This window comes from Otolemur garnettii, unplaced genomic scaffold (genome assembly GCF_000181295.1).
Source record: "Otolemur garnettii isolate 467f Iridium unplaced genomic scaffold, OtoGar3 scaffold00002, whole genome shotgun sequence".
NCBI lineage: Eukaryota > Metazoa > Chordata > Mammalia > Primates > Galagidae > Otolemur > Otolemur garnettii.
This window is the reverse complement of record NW_003852397.1, coordinates 13,641,577-13,662,239: the sequence shown is the minus strand read 5'-3', so window position 1 is coordinate 13,662,239 and position 20,663 is coordinate 13,641,577. Positions and strand designations below refer to the sequence as shown.

The window sequence follows — 20,663 nt, the reverse complement described above, 5'->3', positions numbered from 1 at the left end:
CTGGCCCAATGGGATGCTGACAGCTGACAGTGGTGCAACTCCCCATCCCCAGCAAGCTCACAGCAATAGAATGCTGCTAGCAATGTATTTGCATGCCAAAAGTTGGAAGAGTGTTTTATATACCAGCTCCTAGCTTCCAGATTGGGAACTACTTTCCGCAAAGCGCTAAGATGCTACAGGATAGGGACAGAGGAGAGGAAATTATTGAAGAGAATGAGTGGGTAGGGCAAAGCCAGGCAAGTATTAAGGAAGGAGGGGGAGAAAAAGAAAGAGGGGAAAGAGAAGGTAAAAAAAAAAAAAGAAAGAAAGAAAGAAAGGAAAGAGAAGGCACAAATGAACAATCCTGAGTTTTTAAAAAATAAACAAAGATGCTTATGATTAGACGCCAATGGGCCTGCCCATTACTAGCTAGTCCAACACCCAGTGAGTCCAAACCAGAGGGGAGCCACACCTCAGCACTGCCCAGAATCTCTAAAATCCCATTCTTACTTTTACTTAGAGCTAAATCATTCCACTGTCACTATTAATGCTCTTTTTTATTGACATAATCACGGCACAAAAGCCAACTCCATCAGCATGCTAAAGAAATCACACCACGGAGGTATTAAAATTTATTCAGATTTTTTTTCAATCTCCTTACTAAAAAGGCACTTTCTCAAAGGAAATGTCTTCTTATCCTTTAAAGATAAGGGAAAGCCAGCTACTCAATGCAAAACTGTGATATTGAAAATTCTGGAAAACTCTGGAAGACAAATAAATGTTTTAGTTTAAGTCTTAAAGCCACAACCCTAAGGTTCTACTCCCGCATGTACCTGAGATGAAACATCATTGACCCAACTTAGGAATAGTACAACTCATATCACAAATCACAGAAGACGTATTCATATACAAAGTTCTACGCATAACGTACCATGACTTCACCGTATTTGCCTCTGCTACTGCCACAGACTCAGACTCTCGTTAGACAACCAAAAACTGAGTTGAATAAATGGATTAGCATAGAGATTTATATACTTTTCCAACTGTTTTCTGCAATATTATCTAATTCTCAAAATCATGGTAGGGGAAGTAAAAAAAGTACTATTCTTAAAAGTACTTATTCTTATAAATAAAGGAACTCAGACAAGAAGAAATGAAGGGTTCTGCTGCAAACCCTGTGCAAGCTATGGACAGAGAGGTATGAGACAACCAGAGTCCCTCACTCTGACCTCAGCAGTCTTGCTGTTCTGGTCCCTAAGTGTCAGATGCATATATCAAGAGAGATCCTGCATGGAATCAATAATAACTTATAATTAAGCAAAGACAAATGAACCAGGTTTTGCTGGTTTGAGGAGAATAAATTAATAATTAAAAATATATTCTGCTTAAAAATTTAAAGTGCCAAGGCACCTGCAGTTCAAAAAAAAAGAAAGGAAGAAAGAAACCCCACAGGTATTCATGAAGAATAAGAAAGCCATAAAATAGGTACCCAGCCAGCATCTTCCTGATTTATTCTGCTCATTGCCTTTGAAGTGCAATATTTTGGAAGGTGTTTATTTCAAGCTACAAATCAAAAGAAAGATTTGACTTTCTCCATTACCAACTCACGTCTCCCTTCAGAGGGAATTTCCCCTTGCTTGATAGTAAATGGAAACATACGTAAGTACTCACAAGTTAAATACACGTCAAGGCATGAGCACAAGGGATTCTTGAATGGTTGGGGATTTGGTATAACTAAATTAAACCGTACTCCCCAAATTCAGAGTATTTTTCAAGCTTCTATTCTGTACACATTTTGTGCTCCCACTAGGGCATAAAGCCCCAGACAGCTCAATGTGAATTCCTCGGGGAATCTCTGCTACCCCAAACCGTGCCACACAGAAACCTGTACCAACAGAGCGACCAGAAGAGTTACCCTTTCCGATGGGTCGAAAAACACCCACGCACCCGAATAAAACCACACAAAACCCATTCCCCGCGTGATTTCTTGATGTGTCAACCCATCAAACATTTCAAGTTACTGAAGCAGAAAAAGTCCCTTTCACATTACAGTTGAGTCAGGGAGGCCGATGGGCCCCCCATTTCCCCTTAACGCGGGTCCTGGACCTAAACCACCTGGGTGCTTAATCGATCCACTACGCAGATTCCAGCGGTGGAGCGCGGGCGATCGGTGTCGCCGCCTCCGGCTCCAGCTCGCCAGGAATGAGTGGCGGCTCCTTCTCACACCCTGCCCGCAACATTCTCACTTTGTGTGGGTCGGTTCCAGGCCTCTCCCCTCCGCTCCCCTGCTCCCTGGCGCCAAGAGTCCGCGCCGCGACTGGAGCGTCAGGCAGGAGAAGTGGGCTCCCCTCCCTCCCGCCAGGGCTGTCGCTGGACCCCAGCCCCGGAGAAGGGTCACAGTCTCCCTGGCGGGGCGGGGCAGGCGACCGCGCGAGGCCGAAGACTTCCACGCCATCTCCGCAGCCCCCAGCCTCCCGCCGCCGCCCCCGCTGTGTCCCCGCGTCCCCTCCGACCCCCTGAGCGCAGAGCCGGGTAGGAGCGGGAAGGGAAAGTGAAGCGACACGCGTGTGCGAGGGTGTGACCGCGGACACACGCAGGGCAGCTAGGGATGGAAATCCCCGCCTCTCCCCGAACTCCCTCCTCGGACCCGCCGCAGCGCCGGCACTCCGGGGCTCCCTGCGCCGGGACAAAGCTGCCGCGGCCGGCCTCTCCGGAGTAAGGCGTCGTCCCATCTCCCCGGTCTCCCCCCGCGGCAACCCAGTCCCAAAGGACCTCCGGGCCCCCCGAGGGACGGAGGGGACCCCGGGCCGGCGTCCCCAACCCCTGCCTTCCCGCCCTCGCCGGGAGCCGCCGCTCACCTGTTCAGCACTTTGCGGATCCTCTGGCGCACGCCGGCCCGGGAGGAGGCGGACAGGCTCCCGCCGCCGCCGCTGCCCTCGGCCGGCAGGTTCTCGATGGTGGTCACCACATGGTTCGGCGGGGCTGGGGGCGGCGGCGGCTGCAGCTGCTGCTGCGGCGGCTCTGGGGGGATCATCGCGGCGGAGTCGAAGGCGCGGCGGCGATCAAAACGCAGCCAGGCGCATCGTGCGCCGGCTCCGGGCCCGGGAACGCGCAGGGGACCCGGCCGGGCGGCCGCGGCCCGGGAGGCGGTGCTGCCTACGAAGCAGCCAGGCGGGGAGCCACCCGCGACTACGGCCCCGCCGCCGCCGCCCAACCGGCCACTCACTCCGCTCCAGTCCCAGCGCGCGCACCCCGGCTCCTGTGCCGCCGCCGCCTCCTGCCCAGGCTCTTCCCGAGCCGCGTCCCCAAGTCCTGGCACGCCCCGCGAAGTGGCTGCGAAGGGTGTCGTGCAGGGGCGCGGAGCTGCTGGTCGGCTCGGGGGAACCCTGCAGAGAGCGAGGATGGGGCTCCAGGCTTCGCCTTCTCTCCCAGTCCAGGTCTTGTCGGGCGAGCGGCGACACTTGTGCCGGCCGCCTCAGCCTGTCCCCAGCTCTCTCGGAAAGCTGCCGTCTGTGTCTCACGGAGTGAAAGACCGAGAGTGAACCGAGAGCCGGGCGGGGGCGCCGCGGCGGCGGCGGCGGCGAAGGGGGGAGCGCGAAGGGGACCCTCGCGCTCTGCTTTCGCCAGAGGGCGCTCCTGAGGTGCCCCCGACCCCTTCTCCCTAGTCTGAAGAGGCCCACAGTCTTAGGTCGTGGTGACCATTGGGTTTGGGTTTTTGCTTTTATTTCTGTGCTTTTGTGTGGTAGGGCTGAGGATAGATTCTCTCTCTGGAGGGAGTTTCTTGCTCTTGAGGAAGCACCGCGGAATCCAGCACCACCTGCTTAGGACAGCGTCAGGCAGGCGCCCAACCTCTGCTGGTCTGGGATTAGAAACCCAAATCCAGTTATCTATTATGGGGGTATATGGTAAACTACACTTACGATAATGGCCTGAAGGGAATGGGAGGGGAAAACCCTTCTCCCAAAGAATCCATTCTGGGAACTGGGAAAAGCATATTAGACCAAGTCAAAATGTCTCTGTTTGGGGCAAGGTAGCTCTGTGAAATAAACAAAGGCAGATTTGAGTTCCAGTGACACGTCTGAAACTTATTTGTCAAGAGACCACCCCCAAGCAATTTCCTTAAATGTTGAGGCATACTCCTTGTGCAACGGGACTACCCTACCTTTCTCCCAGTGGTGTTGTAAGACTTGAATGAGGTAAACCACCCAGCAGGGAAGCCTGACAGCTTCTATAAGGATTCTCCATCTCCAAAAGGGAAAACTCTGTGTATTTGCCACAGAAAGCTTGGACCTGGACAAGAAACTAGCTTTCTGTCCCAAGTATCTTTCATACCTATTGATCCAGATCCCAATTAATAATTGACCCCCCCAAAAATATGTTTTGCAAATTTTCCTTTATCTGGACTGCTTGGATAGGGATCTTGCATTGGAAAATGATATGCAATTTTTTAAATTTTCTCTTCAATGCAGTATGAGGAGTAAACTTTCCTGAATCAGTTTAATACATAAATTTGTTCACACAAAGACTTACTGATACCAACACTCAATCCAACTACCCTGAAAACCAGCAAATTAAAAATACTGGTGATAGGATTTGCCATAGGGTGTGGGAAGAAGTTGGAGTGGAAACATTTAAAAAAGGAATGAACTATGTCTTCATGTCTTCTAACAGAAGAGAAGAGGGATAGGGAAAGAGAAAAAGAAGATGGGATTAATCGTTCAGTTGACAAGTTCTCATCACTTTAGCAAAGCCAGGAGTCTTTTTTTTTGTAACTTTCAAAAATTTTGAGGAAACAGGTATTTACGATACTTCCCCCATCTATATGTAAAATAATCTGGTCACCACCTGAAATATGTCTGAGATATCTTCCTACAAAAATAACTCAAGTTAGAGCATTTTCCTTTTTATAATTAACACAGCTCATTCTTTCTCAGCACACTTTCCTTCTCAGATTTTTCACCTCAGATTTGCACAGGACGCTCTGAATAGTTGTTATAATACAAACAGTACCAAAGCCTGTAACCTCATGGGCATGAAAATTCCAATAGCCCATGATGAATTTTCCCTCAGGGGACTCACCAAATGTAGCTGACATGAATAAAATGCACATCAGCTGGACCTGGCCCCAAATCACAGTAGAAGTCTCTCTATTAAAACAACATCTATGGCAATTTCAGGTGTCTGCCTTAAATGACTGGTTGCTTCGGTGCCCTCTGTCTTCACATTTGGCTGGCTTCCCTTGGAATGTTTTTGGCACGTCACAACACAGTGCTGTGTCTGCACTTCAGTGTCTGCATTTGCATCTGGTCATTTCTCTAGAGGGACTATTGCATCTAAACAATCTAAACCTTCACTGAGTCAGGAAGGAAGAAAATCAAGAAGAGGGAAGAACAGGATGAGAGATGTGAAATATCAATCCTGCTGGTATGAAAAGACCTCCAAGCAGTCTGAAGCCCCATGTATGCTCCTGTCATACCAGGAGGCTGAGGCAAGAGGATTGCTCCAGCCCAGGACTGGAGGCCACAGAAGGCAAAATATCAAGACCCTATCTCTAAAAACTTAAAAAAGTAACTGAGTAGCATTTGGAAATATGGAAACAGGTGTCAAATGTGCAAGTGTCATAATGACGTGTCCGACATGGAATTAAACAGAAGAGATGTAGGGAAGACTGCTGCAAGAGTCTTGTCTATCTTCCTGGCCTCAAAATTCATCCTCCATGAGCTCCAGCCAAAAGGAAAAGGGATGAAGACAATAGGGTTAGAATCTTCATGTATTTTATAGCAATGCCATGTGGGTTCCATGGACAAACTTACTGCTCGGCTTCCCCCTCTCTTAGAAGTGACACAATGCTATTACAAAATTTCCATTACCCAAATTCTGCCGCTCTATCCATTACGTCACCTGAGATTTTTCTTAAGACATATGCTAGTTCTGTTGAATTCCTTGGGGAAGCAGAAGTTGGCTATAAGCTATATCTTCTTCAGTGCTGCTCACTTTAAAGACATTTCCACTCATGTAGGAAAGAGTAGAATTTGGCCTGCGTTTCAGACCTCAGAGTCACCAGGCATTTAGACTAAACTGTTTAGCGCATTCTGCACCTGGGTGTTGTATTGGAGAAAAGCTTCAGAGTCATCCTCCAGAGGTGGCTGATGATCCTCCCCAAATTGCTGAAAGTTGCCTGGAATTGCTTGTGCTGCTACAAATGCCCCATGGCCCATATGCTTTCCCTGTGTCATCCTCTTAATCGTTTTCTATCTTTCCTAAGTCAAGTTCAATCTATTCAACATACAGTACTAAATGTATATAGCTTCTAGAATAACAGAGATTCAGAGGTTTGATTCACATAATTCAACTCATATAGGAGAGGAGAAAGCTAAGCAAAACTGTGAGAAATTTGGGTGGGTAGGAAGAGAAGTCACTGGGTCAGTTTTTAAATTTACATTCAAGAAATGGATAAAATAATTGGTATGTCAATGCACAGGACTTCAGTGAGCTCTCATTATCAAGACAGATAGCCTGTAAGTGGTGTTAGTGAATATGAAAATTATATACACAGCTGAGAAATAGGCAACAGACTACAGGTTTCAAAGACTGTTCACACATTTTACATCATGTTTCTGTTTATTTGTATAATATTTTTTGCATCGAGAAACTTATTCCTTTGGAAGAAACTCAGATTACTGTTTGCAGATTTGTAATTGATCTTTCCTGCTAAGAGAGATGGAAGATTAGAGGAGATTAATGTGTTAGTCATGAACAGGGGCCAATTTTGCAGAGTCAGGCTATCTTTTGATAGATTTAAAATTTCTTGTTATTATTTGTAAAGTGTTCCATTATCAAAAGTACCGTATGGTATGTCTTTGATGCCATAAAAGGTCTCTGTTAACAGGAAAATTCATATTCAGTGAAGGAAGTGGTTCAGCAGTATCAGTGTCCTCTAAATGAGTCAGGATTATTTTAATACCCTAAGTTATTAGCAAGAATATGCGTATATGTATGTAGATGATACCCCAGAAGCCCTCAATATTTTAAATACAATTAGTTATTAGTTGTCCGTGAAAGGGGAGAAAATCCTCATATAACCATCAGTTATTATTTCAGCCAATAATGTTCTCTCTCTCTAAACATTTTGATCCACAAAAATGTTGATGGAAAACTGTGGGAAAAATTATGGTGACTCTTGTACAGACTTTATTCACTGACTTATTAGGGGATGAAAATGTAGCATGTTATCATAGAAACTGGAACCAAAGTAATCTCTATTCCAATTCTAGCTTTATTGATTAGCTAGGTTAATTTTAGCAATTATCTTAAACTTTCTAAGCATGTTTTATAATCTATAAAACCGAGAATAATAATATATCCCTTTCAGGACATAAAGATTAACAAATTATGTAGGTGTACATATATGTACATATACATATATAATACCGTATACATACATATGTTCAAATAGTGTATATAGAGTGAGAGAGAATTTGATGTAAAAATTATTTTTAAAAAATAGTCTGCCCCTGATCATGAATGGGGGCATGTATGAATGGCTGATACCGTAATTAACTTTCCCACATAAATAATTCTAAAAGCTGGATAAAACGTTAGACAATAGTCAGTATGAGACTATGATTCTTTAAGGGAAGGAAACACATGAGAAATGAACACATTAGATGATCGCCATAGTCATCCCAGATTTCACCTGAGAGCATTTTCCAAACCACAGACTGTAGTCTCACTGGGTAGAAGAGGCAGAAATGGGAATTCAGAGCTGCAAAAGCTTCTTCCTTAATAGAGCCTAAAACGAAACCTCAGCATGATAAAGGTGGCCCACTGGCAAAGTGATTGTCTTCCAGATTAAAACTTAATGATCTTTTAAAGATCATTAAAAAGATACTGTCATTCAAAATGTCTGTACCATAGTGAATCAGAAATTACTACAGATACAAGGAAGCAGGAAAAAGGGGACAAATAATCTATAGTATGAGTTAGCAAATGTTTTCTATGAGGGGCTAAATGATAAATATTCTAAGCCCTGTAAGCCGCAGTCTCTATTGCAGTTACTGGGCTGCAACTTCACTGCTGTTGCATGTGAATGTGGCCATAGGCAATAGATAGATGAATGGGGCTAGGTTTCAACAAAACTTTATTTAAAAATAGACGCTAAAATTAGACTTTCATATCATTTTCACATGTCACAAAACATTTTTCTCTTTTTTAACTAGTTAAAAATGTAAAAATAATTCTAGACTTGGGGGCTATATAAAAACAGGCCAATAACATTATAAATATTGATGCACAATTCCTCAACAAATTATTAGCAGATCAACTTCAACAACATGTAAAAAAAAAAAAGGAAATATATCCCATGACATTTGGGGTTTATCCTAGGAATGCAAGGTTAGTTTAACATCTGAAAACCAATTAATGTCATGTACCACATTATGAGAGGCAAAATCACTCAGAAAACCTCGTAAGAGAAAACATTTTCTGAATTTGAAACAACATTTATAAAAATCCTACAGTGAAAATTAAATTTGTTATTTAAGATGAAATACTTCCAAGGTTAGGAACAAGCCAAGAATATTTGCTCTCACCACTTCTACTGAACTCTGTACTGGAGGATGTAGGCAAACATCAATTGTATTTGTATGCACTAGCCACACACAATCTGAAAATTAAATTAAAAATAATTTCATTTACAATAGCATCAAAATAATAAAATACTTATTTAATGAAAGACTAGACTTTTACATGAAAAACTACAAATATTATTGCAATAAATTAAAGAATATATAGTGAAATGGAACGATATCACACGTTCATGAATCAGAAGATATAATCTTTTTAAGATGATAATGATCCTTTTTGATCTATATATTCCATACACTCCCTATAAAATCCCACCAGGCTTTCTTGCAGAAGCTGACAAACTCATTCTAAAATGTATATGAAAAGCAAAGTGCCTTGGCTAGCCAACCAATTTTGAAAAAGAACAAAAGTTGATGGATTTTCATTTCCTACTTTCAAAACTTAGTATAAAACTATAGTTGTCAAGACAATGTGGTATTGGCATAAGGATAGACATATGGATCAATGGAACAGAATTAAGAGTCCTAAAATAAATTCTTATATTTATAGTTAATTGAAGGGCTTGCCAAGATAATTCAGAGGGGAAAGGATAGTCTTTTTAACAAATGGTGTTGGGACAATTGGGTACCCACACATAAAAAGATGAATTTAGACTTTTACATCATACCATCCACAAAAATTAACTCAAAGTAGTTCAAACATTTTAATGTAAGATCTACAATGATATAACTTTCAGAATGATCCATAGGAGAAAATCTTTAGACTTTGGGTTGGGCAAAGATTTCTTTTATATGACACCAAAAACACAGTTCACAAATAAACAAACAAAAGAATTGATGTAGACCTCATTCAAAGTCAAAACTTCTGTGCCAAAAATATACTGTCAAACAAGGAAACACAAGAAACAGGTCAAGAGGAAAGTGCTTGCAAAACGCCTATCTGATAAACGACATGTATATAGATATTCAAAGAATTCTTACAACTCAATAAGAAGCAAGCAACCAACCATAATCAGAAATAGGCAAAAGATTTCAATAGACATATTACCAAAGAAAATATATTAATCAGTCAATAAATGCATTTTAAAAAGCAACATCATAAGTCATTAGCAAAATGTAAATTAAACCCACAATGAAATATCAACTTCATATCCACTAGGATACTTATAAAAAAAACACAGACAATAATAAATATTGTCAAGATGTAGAATGCAAGAACACTCATTCATTACTAGTGGGAATGCAAAATTCTGAAGCCACTTTGCAAAACAAATTGGCAGTTTCATAAAAGTTAAATATAAATTTACCGTATGATCCAGAAATTCCATTGTTAAGACATCTACTCAAGATAAATGAAGACATATATGCATACAAATCATTAATTATAATGATTTTTCCAAAAGTCACAAAAAACATGACAATTAACTAGACAAACACAGAATGTGGTATAATCCATACAATATGATATTACTCATCAATAAACAGGAACAAATTACTGATACATGTTATGCAATGGGTCAATTTCAAACAAGTTATGCTAAGTGAAAGAAGTCAGACACAAAGGCCACATATATATGATTCTATTTATATGAAATGTTCAAAACAGTCAACTCCATGGAAATATAAAGGAGATTAGTGGTTGTCTGGGGCAAGAGTGAAGACAGAAATTAGTCTTAAATAGTAATAAACAGTAAATAGTAAGATTAAACTTATTTATGGTGATTATTGCATAATTTGATAAATTTACTTAAAATTGTTGAGTTGTAGATTTGATATGGGTAAATTTTATGGTTTGTAAAATATGCCTTTAGTTCAGAAAATTCAGAATAGAATTTAGAAGAATATTCTTCAAGCTTCCAGAGAAGAAAACAGAACTCAGAATGAGTTTAGTCTTCTTAATAGCAATAGCAGAAATTAGAAGACAGTGAAGTAGTCTCCAGAATTCTGAAGGAAAATTATTTTCATTCTAGGATTTTACACCCACCCAAACTGTCAATCCAATATAAGGGAAGATAAAGATATTTTAACACATATGAGGTCTCAAAATAATCAGGAAGCTACTTGTTGATGTGCTGTACCAAAACCAGAGAGTAAATGAGGAAAGAGAAATAGGAAGAAGGGGGCTCCAAATACCTGGGATATTAATGAGGGATCTCAAGACTACAGATATGCACAAGTAATAAAGGACAAAAAATCCATATTGAGAAAATGTCAGAAGACTTTAAGAGAGATATCTTTAAGGAGATGAAATTGATTTTATAGCTACATAGATAGATATGCTAGATATATCTTATTGAGAGTGAATTTAGAAAACTGGAAGAGAACTTGCAATTTAATTTAATCACATGAAAATAAAGAATATTTCAAAAATGTAATTATTAACTCCAGTAATAACCAAGAGTTGCTCAGGCAGGAGATGAAAAGGAATCATAGTTCACAAGTGGCCTAAGTTGAGTAGGGCTTGCTGAGCCATAACAACATAAACACTAAACTTTGATCTAGGTAAATTTTTAACTATATTTGACTTGCGACAGGATAAAATAATACATATGTATGTTTGGGGATAGGAAAAAAGAAAGCTAAACCCACAGCTGCCATAGTGAGAAATCAATAGAAGAATCAACTATAAAAGAACAGAAGGTGATTACCTCTAGTGAAGGGGAGAATGGGGAAGAGGAAGAGAAACACTGCTGTTTTGCTTAACAAACCTTGAAGAATTATTTGACTCTTTAAACTATGTGCAACTATAGCTTTAAAAAAATTAATGTTGATTTTAAAAGAAAGGAAAAAATAGAAGTGTAACCACTAAAACTACCAGCCTCTACCTTTTCTCCTGGTACAATGAAGAAAAGGTCAATCTTGAAGATTGGCTTTTATTTGTTAGGGTTCTACAGAGAAACAGAACCAGTGACTGACTGATTGATTGATTGATAGATAGACAGACAGACACATATATAGTTTATATACCTACATCTATATATACATATATACATAGATATAGATATAGATATATAGAGAGATTTAGTTTAAGGAATTGGTTCGTACAATTACAGAGAAACTGGTAAGTCCGAAATCTGCAGGGTGAGCCAGCAACCTAGAGAGCCAGGGAAGAGCTGATGTTGCAGTTCAAAGACCATCTGCTGGCAGAATTCTTTTTTGTTCTTTTGTCTTTTTAGGCCTTCAACTACTTGGATAAGGCCCACTCAAAATATGGAGGGCAATCTGCTTCACTCCAGGTCCACCAATGTAAATGTTAATCTCATCCAAAAACACCATCACAAAAATATCTAGAATAGGGTTTCCCACACATCTGGACACAATATCCCAGCCAAATTAATGCAAAAAACTAACCCTCCACTTGCTTACTCAAGGAATTTACTGTTATAGTTATCCCCAATCTCTCCTATATCATCAAATTTCTCCTCTCTACTAAATCACTGCAATGAGCATACAATCACATGTGTGCTAATATCTCATATCTCGGGAAACAAGTCTTCCAAGATCCCTGATGCCATTTCCCACAGACCCTTTCTAAAATTTCCCCAATCGCTCTGTTTGTCCACAGTTACTTCCTCATCTCTCTTTTCAACATGTTCCTCTACTGCTTTGGTCTCCATTATCCTACTCAACACTTTGTGACATTCACCAATAGTGACATTTACTATTGTGATGTCCTTTGTATCTTGTTTTAATAATTGATCCTTAGTCTTCATATAATTTGATTCATCAATATATTCAACATAGTAATTATTTCTTTCTTTTTGAAATTCTTTCTTCTTTTGGTTTCAGGATGCACTATTTACACAGGTTTCCTCCTACCTCCCTAGTCACTCCTTCTTGAGTCTTATTTTCAACTTCCCTTTTTCTGTTTCTCCTCAAGTGGTTGGAGAGATTAGGGTTTTTTTCCTAGGATCCCTTCTCTTCTAAACATACAAATGCCTGCTGGGTGATCTCTCCAGTCCCATTGCCATATATCTGCCAGTGACTCCCTAATTGATGCTACCAGCTCTACCTCCTTTCCCCACCTCCAGGCTCATGTACCTAACTACCACCTTGAATTCTTTTTTGAATTTCTAACAGGCATCTCCTCACACATCTAATCTTACCCAGTTCAGGAGATGGTGCCAACATCTACTCAGTTCTCCAACAAACAAAACAAAATGTAGTAGTCACCCATCATCCTGTCTGTCCTTACCCTAACATCCAATCTACCCACAAGGTCTATAGACCCCACCTTTAAAACTTAACACATCTCTACCAAGCAAAGCCAGAGAGCAAACCAGAAAAAAGAAAAAAAAACTTAACATGTCTCTATTTCCCATGCATAAAACACGACTCACACATAGCCCTTGTTAGCTTTAATAAATTGAATAACTCTCAAATTGTCTTTAACCTAGTCTTTTCCTCTGGCTTCTTTACACTTAACAGTCTACTCAAAGTCTTCACTTCTATGTTTGAAATCTTTCAATTGAATATGCCTAAGACAAAAATTACAGTCTTATTCCCAATCCAAACTGATCTTCTCCAACCTTCCACTCAACTGTGCAAAACCAAAATTTAACTATTATCATTTACATACTCTTTTCTCTCTTTGCCACAGTGATCTTAGCCAAAAGGCCAAGAATTGATCTGTCTTTGCTACATCCAATCCACCAATACCCCTGTCCATTTGGCCTGCTGCATATTTCTAGAATGAGATCATTTCTTTCTATCACCACTGCTATTATCCTAGTCCAAGTTACTTCATCTCTTGTCTGGAACACTGCAACAGTCCCTTAATTGTCCCCTCTGCTTTTATTCTAGTCCACCCCCAAAATAATTTCCATTCTGCAGTAGAATAATGTTTTCAAAATGAAAATGTTATCATGCTACCCTCCTGCTTAAGAACCTTCTATAGGTGCCCACTGCTCTTACATAAAGAGAAATTTCCTTAATAGAGCTTACAAGGCCATATTCAGTTCCTTCCTATCTCTCCCCTGCCTTTTATCCTGTACAACTCTCCTACTTACTTTTTTTCCTCCACCCACATCACCTTTCCTCAAAATTACTGGGCACTCTCTCATCTCACAGTCTTTGTATATGTAGTCATACTGCCTTTATAGCTATTGTGAATGGTATTGATTATTTGATTTTAAGCTTGACTGATATTGATATATAGAAATGCTGCTGATTTACGTACATTGATTTTGTAACCTGAGACTTTTCTGAACTTATTTATCTATATGACTCTTTTGGTGGAGTCTTTAGGGTTTTCTAGGTATAAAAATTTCATCAACAAGCAGGGGTAATCTGACCTCCTTTTTCCCAATTTAGATATCCTTTATTTCTTTCTCAAGCCTGGTTGCTCTGGCTATGATTTCCAGTACTATATTGAATAGAAATTCTTTCAGAGAAGGGGGAAAAAGCCATCTAGGGATCTCCCTTCTTCTAATTAATCAGGGAAGATTCCAGAAAAGAACTGGTGCCCTGTAAACCTATTACCCCTGAGTTGAGAGGAGGTTTCATGTGAGAAGAAACCAGCAAAAGAATCCTGGCAATGTGAAGGAAAACAGTTTGACATTCCTAAGGGATCACAGTGGAGCTATAGTAGTGAATTCCAACCACAAGGAAATTGCCAGAATGATAGAAATGAAATTCAGAATGTAGATGACAAATAAGATGAGTAAAATTATAGAGACAGTTGAAAACCAATAAAAAGAAGCCAAAGAATATTTCAGAAAATTAATGAAAAAGTCACCAAAGAGCTAGACAATATAAGAATGAAAGTAATAGATCTTAAATAAATGAAAAGGTCATTTAGAGAATTACAAAACAGCAGAAAGCTTCAGAAACAGACTAAACCAAGGAGATAAAAGAATCTCAGAGCTTGGAGTCAAGGTTCTTGAACTAACCCAGTCTTAAAGAGTAGAGAAGAGAACAAAAAAGACAGAGCAATCATGTAGAGATCTGGGATTATGCAAAACAAACTAACGTGAATTATAGATATCCCTGAGAGAGAAGAAAGAGCTAAAAGCATGGAAAATATACTCAAGGGAATCATTGAGGAAAACTTCTCTCTAGTATTGCTGGGTGTCTAGGCATTTAGGTACAAGAGAGCAGTGTTGTGCAGGCTGCTTCTGGTCCACCATCTTGGCCTCCAACTCCCGTCCTATCATTTTAACTTCTCCCAGCTACCATCTCTAACCATAAGCATTTAGATAAATTCAAATCTCTCTCTTCTGAAAAACTCATCAATGCCTCCTCTAAGTTTATAACAGAGAAATGCCTTTTAACTAAGGGCATTTTCTCCCTTTGATAATGTAACTCTCCGATTATGTCCACATTTGCAGTCTCTTTTTTCCAATCATCAATCTTATGCAATCAGACTTCTATCTACTCTGCTCCCTACTCACCACTTTTTAGAAATGGCTTTTTCCAATGTTACTGATGGCCCCTGCCCTATAGACCCTTTATTGACCTTTTAATATAATGTTTAGAATATATAGCACAGGTGACCCTTTTGAAACTTCCTCCCCTTGGTTTCCATTGTCTTGGTTTTTTCCACCGACTGTTCCTTCTCTATTTCTTTTGCAAGACTTTTCCCCCTGCATGTCTCTTCAATGTGTTCCTTGAGGTTCTTCTCTTTCACTACACAAGCTGTCTTTACACAATTTCACCTATACTTATGGTTTTAACTACCATCTATGCTAATGACTTTAAAATCTATAGGCAGGACATGCCCTTTTCCCAGAGCTTCTGACCAGAATAAATGACAGCCTACTGACCATCTCCACTTACTTATCCCACAAGCATTTCAAACTCAAAATGCTAAACCTGGACTCAATATCTTTCTCCTGAAGCAACTCCTCTCTTCACTAACTCAGGGAACGCTCCATTACCATTTCACCTGCAGCCTCTCATTAAACTCCTGAATGTCTCCAGACTCCTTTCACTCTCTCCACATGAATGCCTTGTCCATACCACAGCCTGTTCTGTTCAAGTGACCAGTCTGACCTTCTAATTTATGCTTTCTATTGATAACACAGGGTACAAGCATGACCACGTCACTATTTCTCTTAACCCAAGAATTTCTAGTATTTCTCAAAAGTCAGTCCAGATCATGCTCTTTGCGTATCACATCTTTTCTGTTCAGTATCCTATTTAACTCTTTCACTTTTGCACTGTTGTCGTGTTTTGTGCACCAACTATACTGAATTGTTTTCATTTCCTGCAGTAGGACACACTCTCTTTCAACCCAAGGATTTTTTCATAATACCCTTTTCATAGAAACTTCCCCATACCTCCCTTTGCCTGTTACCCTTTAAAATAAAGCTTAGAAAAAATACATAAATACACACACACATACATACATACATAAAGCAAGCTTAGGAAACCTCTACATTTCTTTTTGTCTACTGCAGCATTTTAAGTTTCCTCAAATATCTTGCAAATGTTTATTAACTCTGTGGATTATCATTTTAATCACTCTCTTAATCTCCCTTGTTACTCACATCCAACAATATTCCTGACCTCAATCAATTTGGTCCTACAAATTGCTCCTTCCCTCAGCCCATTCGTTGTTGGCATGAAAAAAAAAAATCCCATAAGCAGGTAAGGCACGTGTAGCACAGTGGTTACAGCGTCAGCCACATGCACCAAGGCTGGCAGGTTCCAGCCCAGCCCAGGCCTGCTAAACAACAATGACAACAAAAATAACAAAAAATAGCTGGGCGTTGTGGCAGGTGCCTATCGTCCCAACTACTTAGGAGGCTGAGGCAAGAGAATCGCTTAAGCCCAAGAGTTGGAGGTTGCTGTGATCTATGATGCCATGGCACTCTACCGAGGGTGACACACTGAGACTCTGTCTCAAAAATATATATATATATCCCATAAGCTGCTGCCCATTCTCAGAGTTTTGCTTCTACTTAGACTCCTTATCTTACTGCCTTCTCCTATCTGGTTCTTCACAAAGGAAATGAACATCCTCAGGTAAAAATTATCTCAACTTCTGTTCTACTTCCTCAAATACCTTTAAATGCATTCCTCCTTTTCTGCATAGCACATGCAACATCCTTCTCATCTCCCCCCAAGGCTATTTTCCCAACCAATCTTTGAATTCCATCTCCACTGAGTTGTCTCCTCAACATGTAACCTGTTCAAATAACTTTCATCTTTAAAAGCAAAACAAAAGTAAGACCTTTCTTGACCCCATGTCTAGATTTTTGCATTCTTTCTATACCTTTATCCTGCCATATTCATGTCTTAATCTTCTGAAACACAGCTTCTATCCCAATATACCACTGAAATGACTTTCATTAAGTCTTCAAAAACCCCTGTAGCTCTTACATTTTTCTAAGCTGATTGTATTTATCAGGATTCTGAAGAGAAACAGAACCAACAATCTCTCTATGTAGAGATTTATAGGAGGAGATTTATGATTGGATTTATAAATTGGCTCACATAATTATGGAAGGTAAGACATTTTATTGTCTTAGTTCTATTTAGACTTTCAACGGATTGGTTCATGCCCTCCTATAACAGTGATGACATACCTTCTTTACTTATCCTACTGATGTAAATGTAATCATTTCCAGAAACCTCGCCTACATATACCCAGAAACAATGTTTTACCAGCTATCTGGGTACCCCTTAGGCCAGTCAAGTCATCACATAAAATTAGCCACCACACCAATGAACTTTTTTCTGTTATTATTTTATTTGAACATTCTATAATATTTGGTAACATTGACCTTCTCCTAATCTATTCTGCTTCTGGAAGGACATTTCTCTTGTTTTCTCCCATCTCCTTGCTTCTCCATCTCATCTACAGGCTCTCTCCTTCTCCAGTTGCCCCTTAACTGTTGGTTTTATCCAGATCCTCAACTTTGGCTCTCTACTTTTTTAATTCAATGCATGATCCATTGGTGATGTCATTCACCTTTATGGCTTCATTTGTCACTTGCTACTTCCAGGGGTTTTCTCTATTTATTTTTCAGAATTCTCTGGAAATCCCTAACACAAATGCTTGATATCCCAAAGGCACATCAGAAACACTGTGGTCTCACATCCATCCCACTGACTTCCTCCTCCTACTATTAATACCTGGCTTAATGAATACATTAATCCCTACTTCTGGAAGATGCCTATCCTGTGCCTTCTCATTCACCCTGTAGTCATCACATATTCCACTATTATCTCCTAAAAACTCCTCCCATTCATCTCCATCCTATCACAGCACTGAGCCATGTCCACACTCTTGTCACATCTCAATTTGAATGCTCTAATGGCCTCTGAATTGAGCTCCCACCAAAGAACTTTGTCAAAAACACAAAACTGACCTTGTCACTTCCTTTTTATCAACCCTTCAATTGCTCCATCAACTTTCAGAGTAAGGTTGAAATCCCTTAGCTAAGTGGAAACCTCATTCATGTTCTGGCCATCTGCCAATCCCTTTTAGCCTCATCTCTTCCATTTCCTAGTGTGTATTTCCTTTGCTCAGCTAAACAGAATGCTCAGTTTCCCTACTGTGTAGTGCTTGCTCATGCCTCTGGGCCTTCCCACATATTACTCACTCTGAATGTCCTTCCCTCCTTTTCTGATTTAGGTGATACCTACTTATTGTTAAGAAATGATCTTGGAAATTACTTCCTCTAGGAATTCTTTCTTGATTGCACAGCCTGATTAGTTGCCCTTGTCAGTGCAACCACATCCCTTTCTGAATACACTATACACAGTATCAGTTTTCTTATGTATGTCTTTGTAGATGACTGCAAGCACTACTAGCTAAATTACCTTGTCTCATGCAGCTTCTTTCCCAATGCTTAGTACAGTAGTTGGCATGCAATAAGTATCTGTCAAATAGCTGACTGGCAGTGAAGAAATAGACTTAGGAATTTGTCCTACGTATTCTTAAAAATCACATAATGTTAAAAAAAAAATAGATAGAATCAGGCCTTATATACTAGACTTCATTTGAGTCTGAAGATCAAAAGCTAAAAGGAAGGGAAATACCTCCTGAATATATTACCTATCCAAGCTAGAAATCACTTTTTAAAAAGGCCAAGAGCTCTCTAGAAACTAATGCAGTTAACTTTTTATTTAAACAGAAGTTATTCCTTTAAGCCCTGACTACCTTAAATACTTTTATCATCCCAGACATAAGTAAATGGCTCATTCACATCAAGAGGCTTATTGAAACTTTATATATAACTGTATATACATTTTACTGTATAACCTTAATAGCAAAAGTCTATGCAATATTATATTTGTAATGCAGTTAACCAAAGTGAAAAATAGATTTGAGCAATTACTTGGTAAAGAAAATCAGCATAGATAAACCATATCATATTCAAGCCAAAAAACTTGGAATTTTTTTAATAAAGTGGGGTATTTGGGTGGCACCTGTAGCTCTAAGGAGTAGGGCTCTAGCCCAATATACCAGAGGTGGCAGATTCAAACCTGACCCAAGCCAAAAACAGCAAAAAAAAAAAAAAAAAAAAAAAACCCAAACAAACAAACAAAAAAACAAACCCAGGGTATTTTAGTACACATTATTTGAATAAGTTAAATCTTTATTTTAAAAACTTTTTGGTAGCAGAAGCAAACATAATCCTAAAAATCCACTTTGTTTTAGATTTAGAAAGCTTTGTAATTTTTTTCTCATGTATTTAACAACCTTATTTGTTTCTTTTTGGCAAATACTAAATGTAATCTGCTTCCCCAACCATTTATTTGTGTAGTACAGCCAAAGATTGTCTACAAATGTAATAAATGTGAGAAGAAGAGAGGAGTACTTAAAAATTGTCTTCACATAATTAGGTTTCAATTAAGATCTGCCTTGCCCTTTGACAAACATTTCTTGAACATTTACTATATACCAGGCACTATGATTGATTCTAAGGTAGAAAACTGATTAAGATGCCAGCTCACTCTCTCTTGCTTCCTCTCTTTTCAGGCAGTCTCTACACACACCTGATCCTCTTTGCCTTTCACAATGAGTAGAAGTAGACTGAGACTCTCACCAGATGCAGATGCCCAATCTTAAACTTTCCCATCCATCAGAATTGTGAGCCAAATAAAGCTTTTTTCTTTGTAAATTGTCCTTCCTCGGGTATTCCCTCATAGTAACATGAAACGGGCTAAGATAGCTTCAATAAGTGGAATCACATGGTCTTTTTGTGACTGACTTATTTTACTTAGTGTAATGTCCTCAAGGTTCAGCCATGTTATAGTATGTGTCGGTTTCTTTCCTTTGTAAGGTTGGATAATATTCCATGCATGTATATACCACATTTTCTTTACCCATCCATCCACTGATGGACATTTTGGTTGCTTCCACTTCCTGGCTATTGGGGATATTGCTGCTATAAACATGTGTGTGCAAATATCTCTTTGACATCTGCTTTCAGTTCTTTTGGATACATACCCCAAAGTGGGATTGGTGGCAATTTACTTTTAATTTTTTGCAGAACTGCCATACTGTTTTCCATAGTGACTATACTGTCTTACATTAGCACTAATAGTATACAAGGGATATAATTTCTCTACATCCTCACCCACACTTGTTAGTTTTGCTTTATTTTAATAGCAACCATTTTAATGAATGTGACATAATTGACAGAATTGATAAGTAACTTTTACTTAGTCTCTTGTGCACTAAAGAGCACAACTACTTTATAAGAGCTTATGGTTGGGAGGTACTATAACTTTATATTTTCATGTGTTTGCTTTATAAAGTTGATCTTGATATAGCTTACTAATAAGGTCTATGTTCTATAATATAAAATAAAGATGACACATTTTAGGAAAGATGTGTTTCTGCCTTCAAGGAATTCTCAATTTAGTGAGTAAAACAAATCTATGTATACCCATCTAAATTGCCATGTGACATGCTATCCTGGAAGAATGAATAACATATGATGATCTTAAGGAGGTAGGTATGATTTGTTCTATGAAAATGTCAGGGAAGAAGAGCTCATAGGGATGATTTCTCCAAGGATGATCTGGATTTGAGGTCTATATAGAATATCACCTGCTAGAGAATGAGAGGTCAAGAGTAGAAAGGGGCTCGGCGCCTATGGCTCAAGTGGCTAAGGCGCCAGCCACATACACCCAAGGTGG

The 20,663-nt window shown here is 39.6% G+C and overlaps 1 protein-coding gene across 1 annotated transcript in view; it reads right to left on the bottom strand.

Annotated features, from left to right (window-relative positions):
- The window catches only part of SLC35F1 (solute carrier family 35 member F1), a 414,246-nt gene extending 411,233 nt beyond the window's left edge, over nucleotides 1-3,013 (bottom strand). The window contains exon 1 of the mRNA XM_012805345.1: nucleotides 2,838-3,013. Within this exon, the coding sequence (XP_012660799.1) occupies nucleotides 2,838-3,013 (176 nt within the window). The remainder of the gene's footprint in view (nucleotides 1-2,837) is intronic.
- Nucleotides 3,014-20,663: the final 17,650 nt, after the last annotated feature.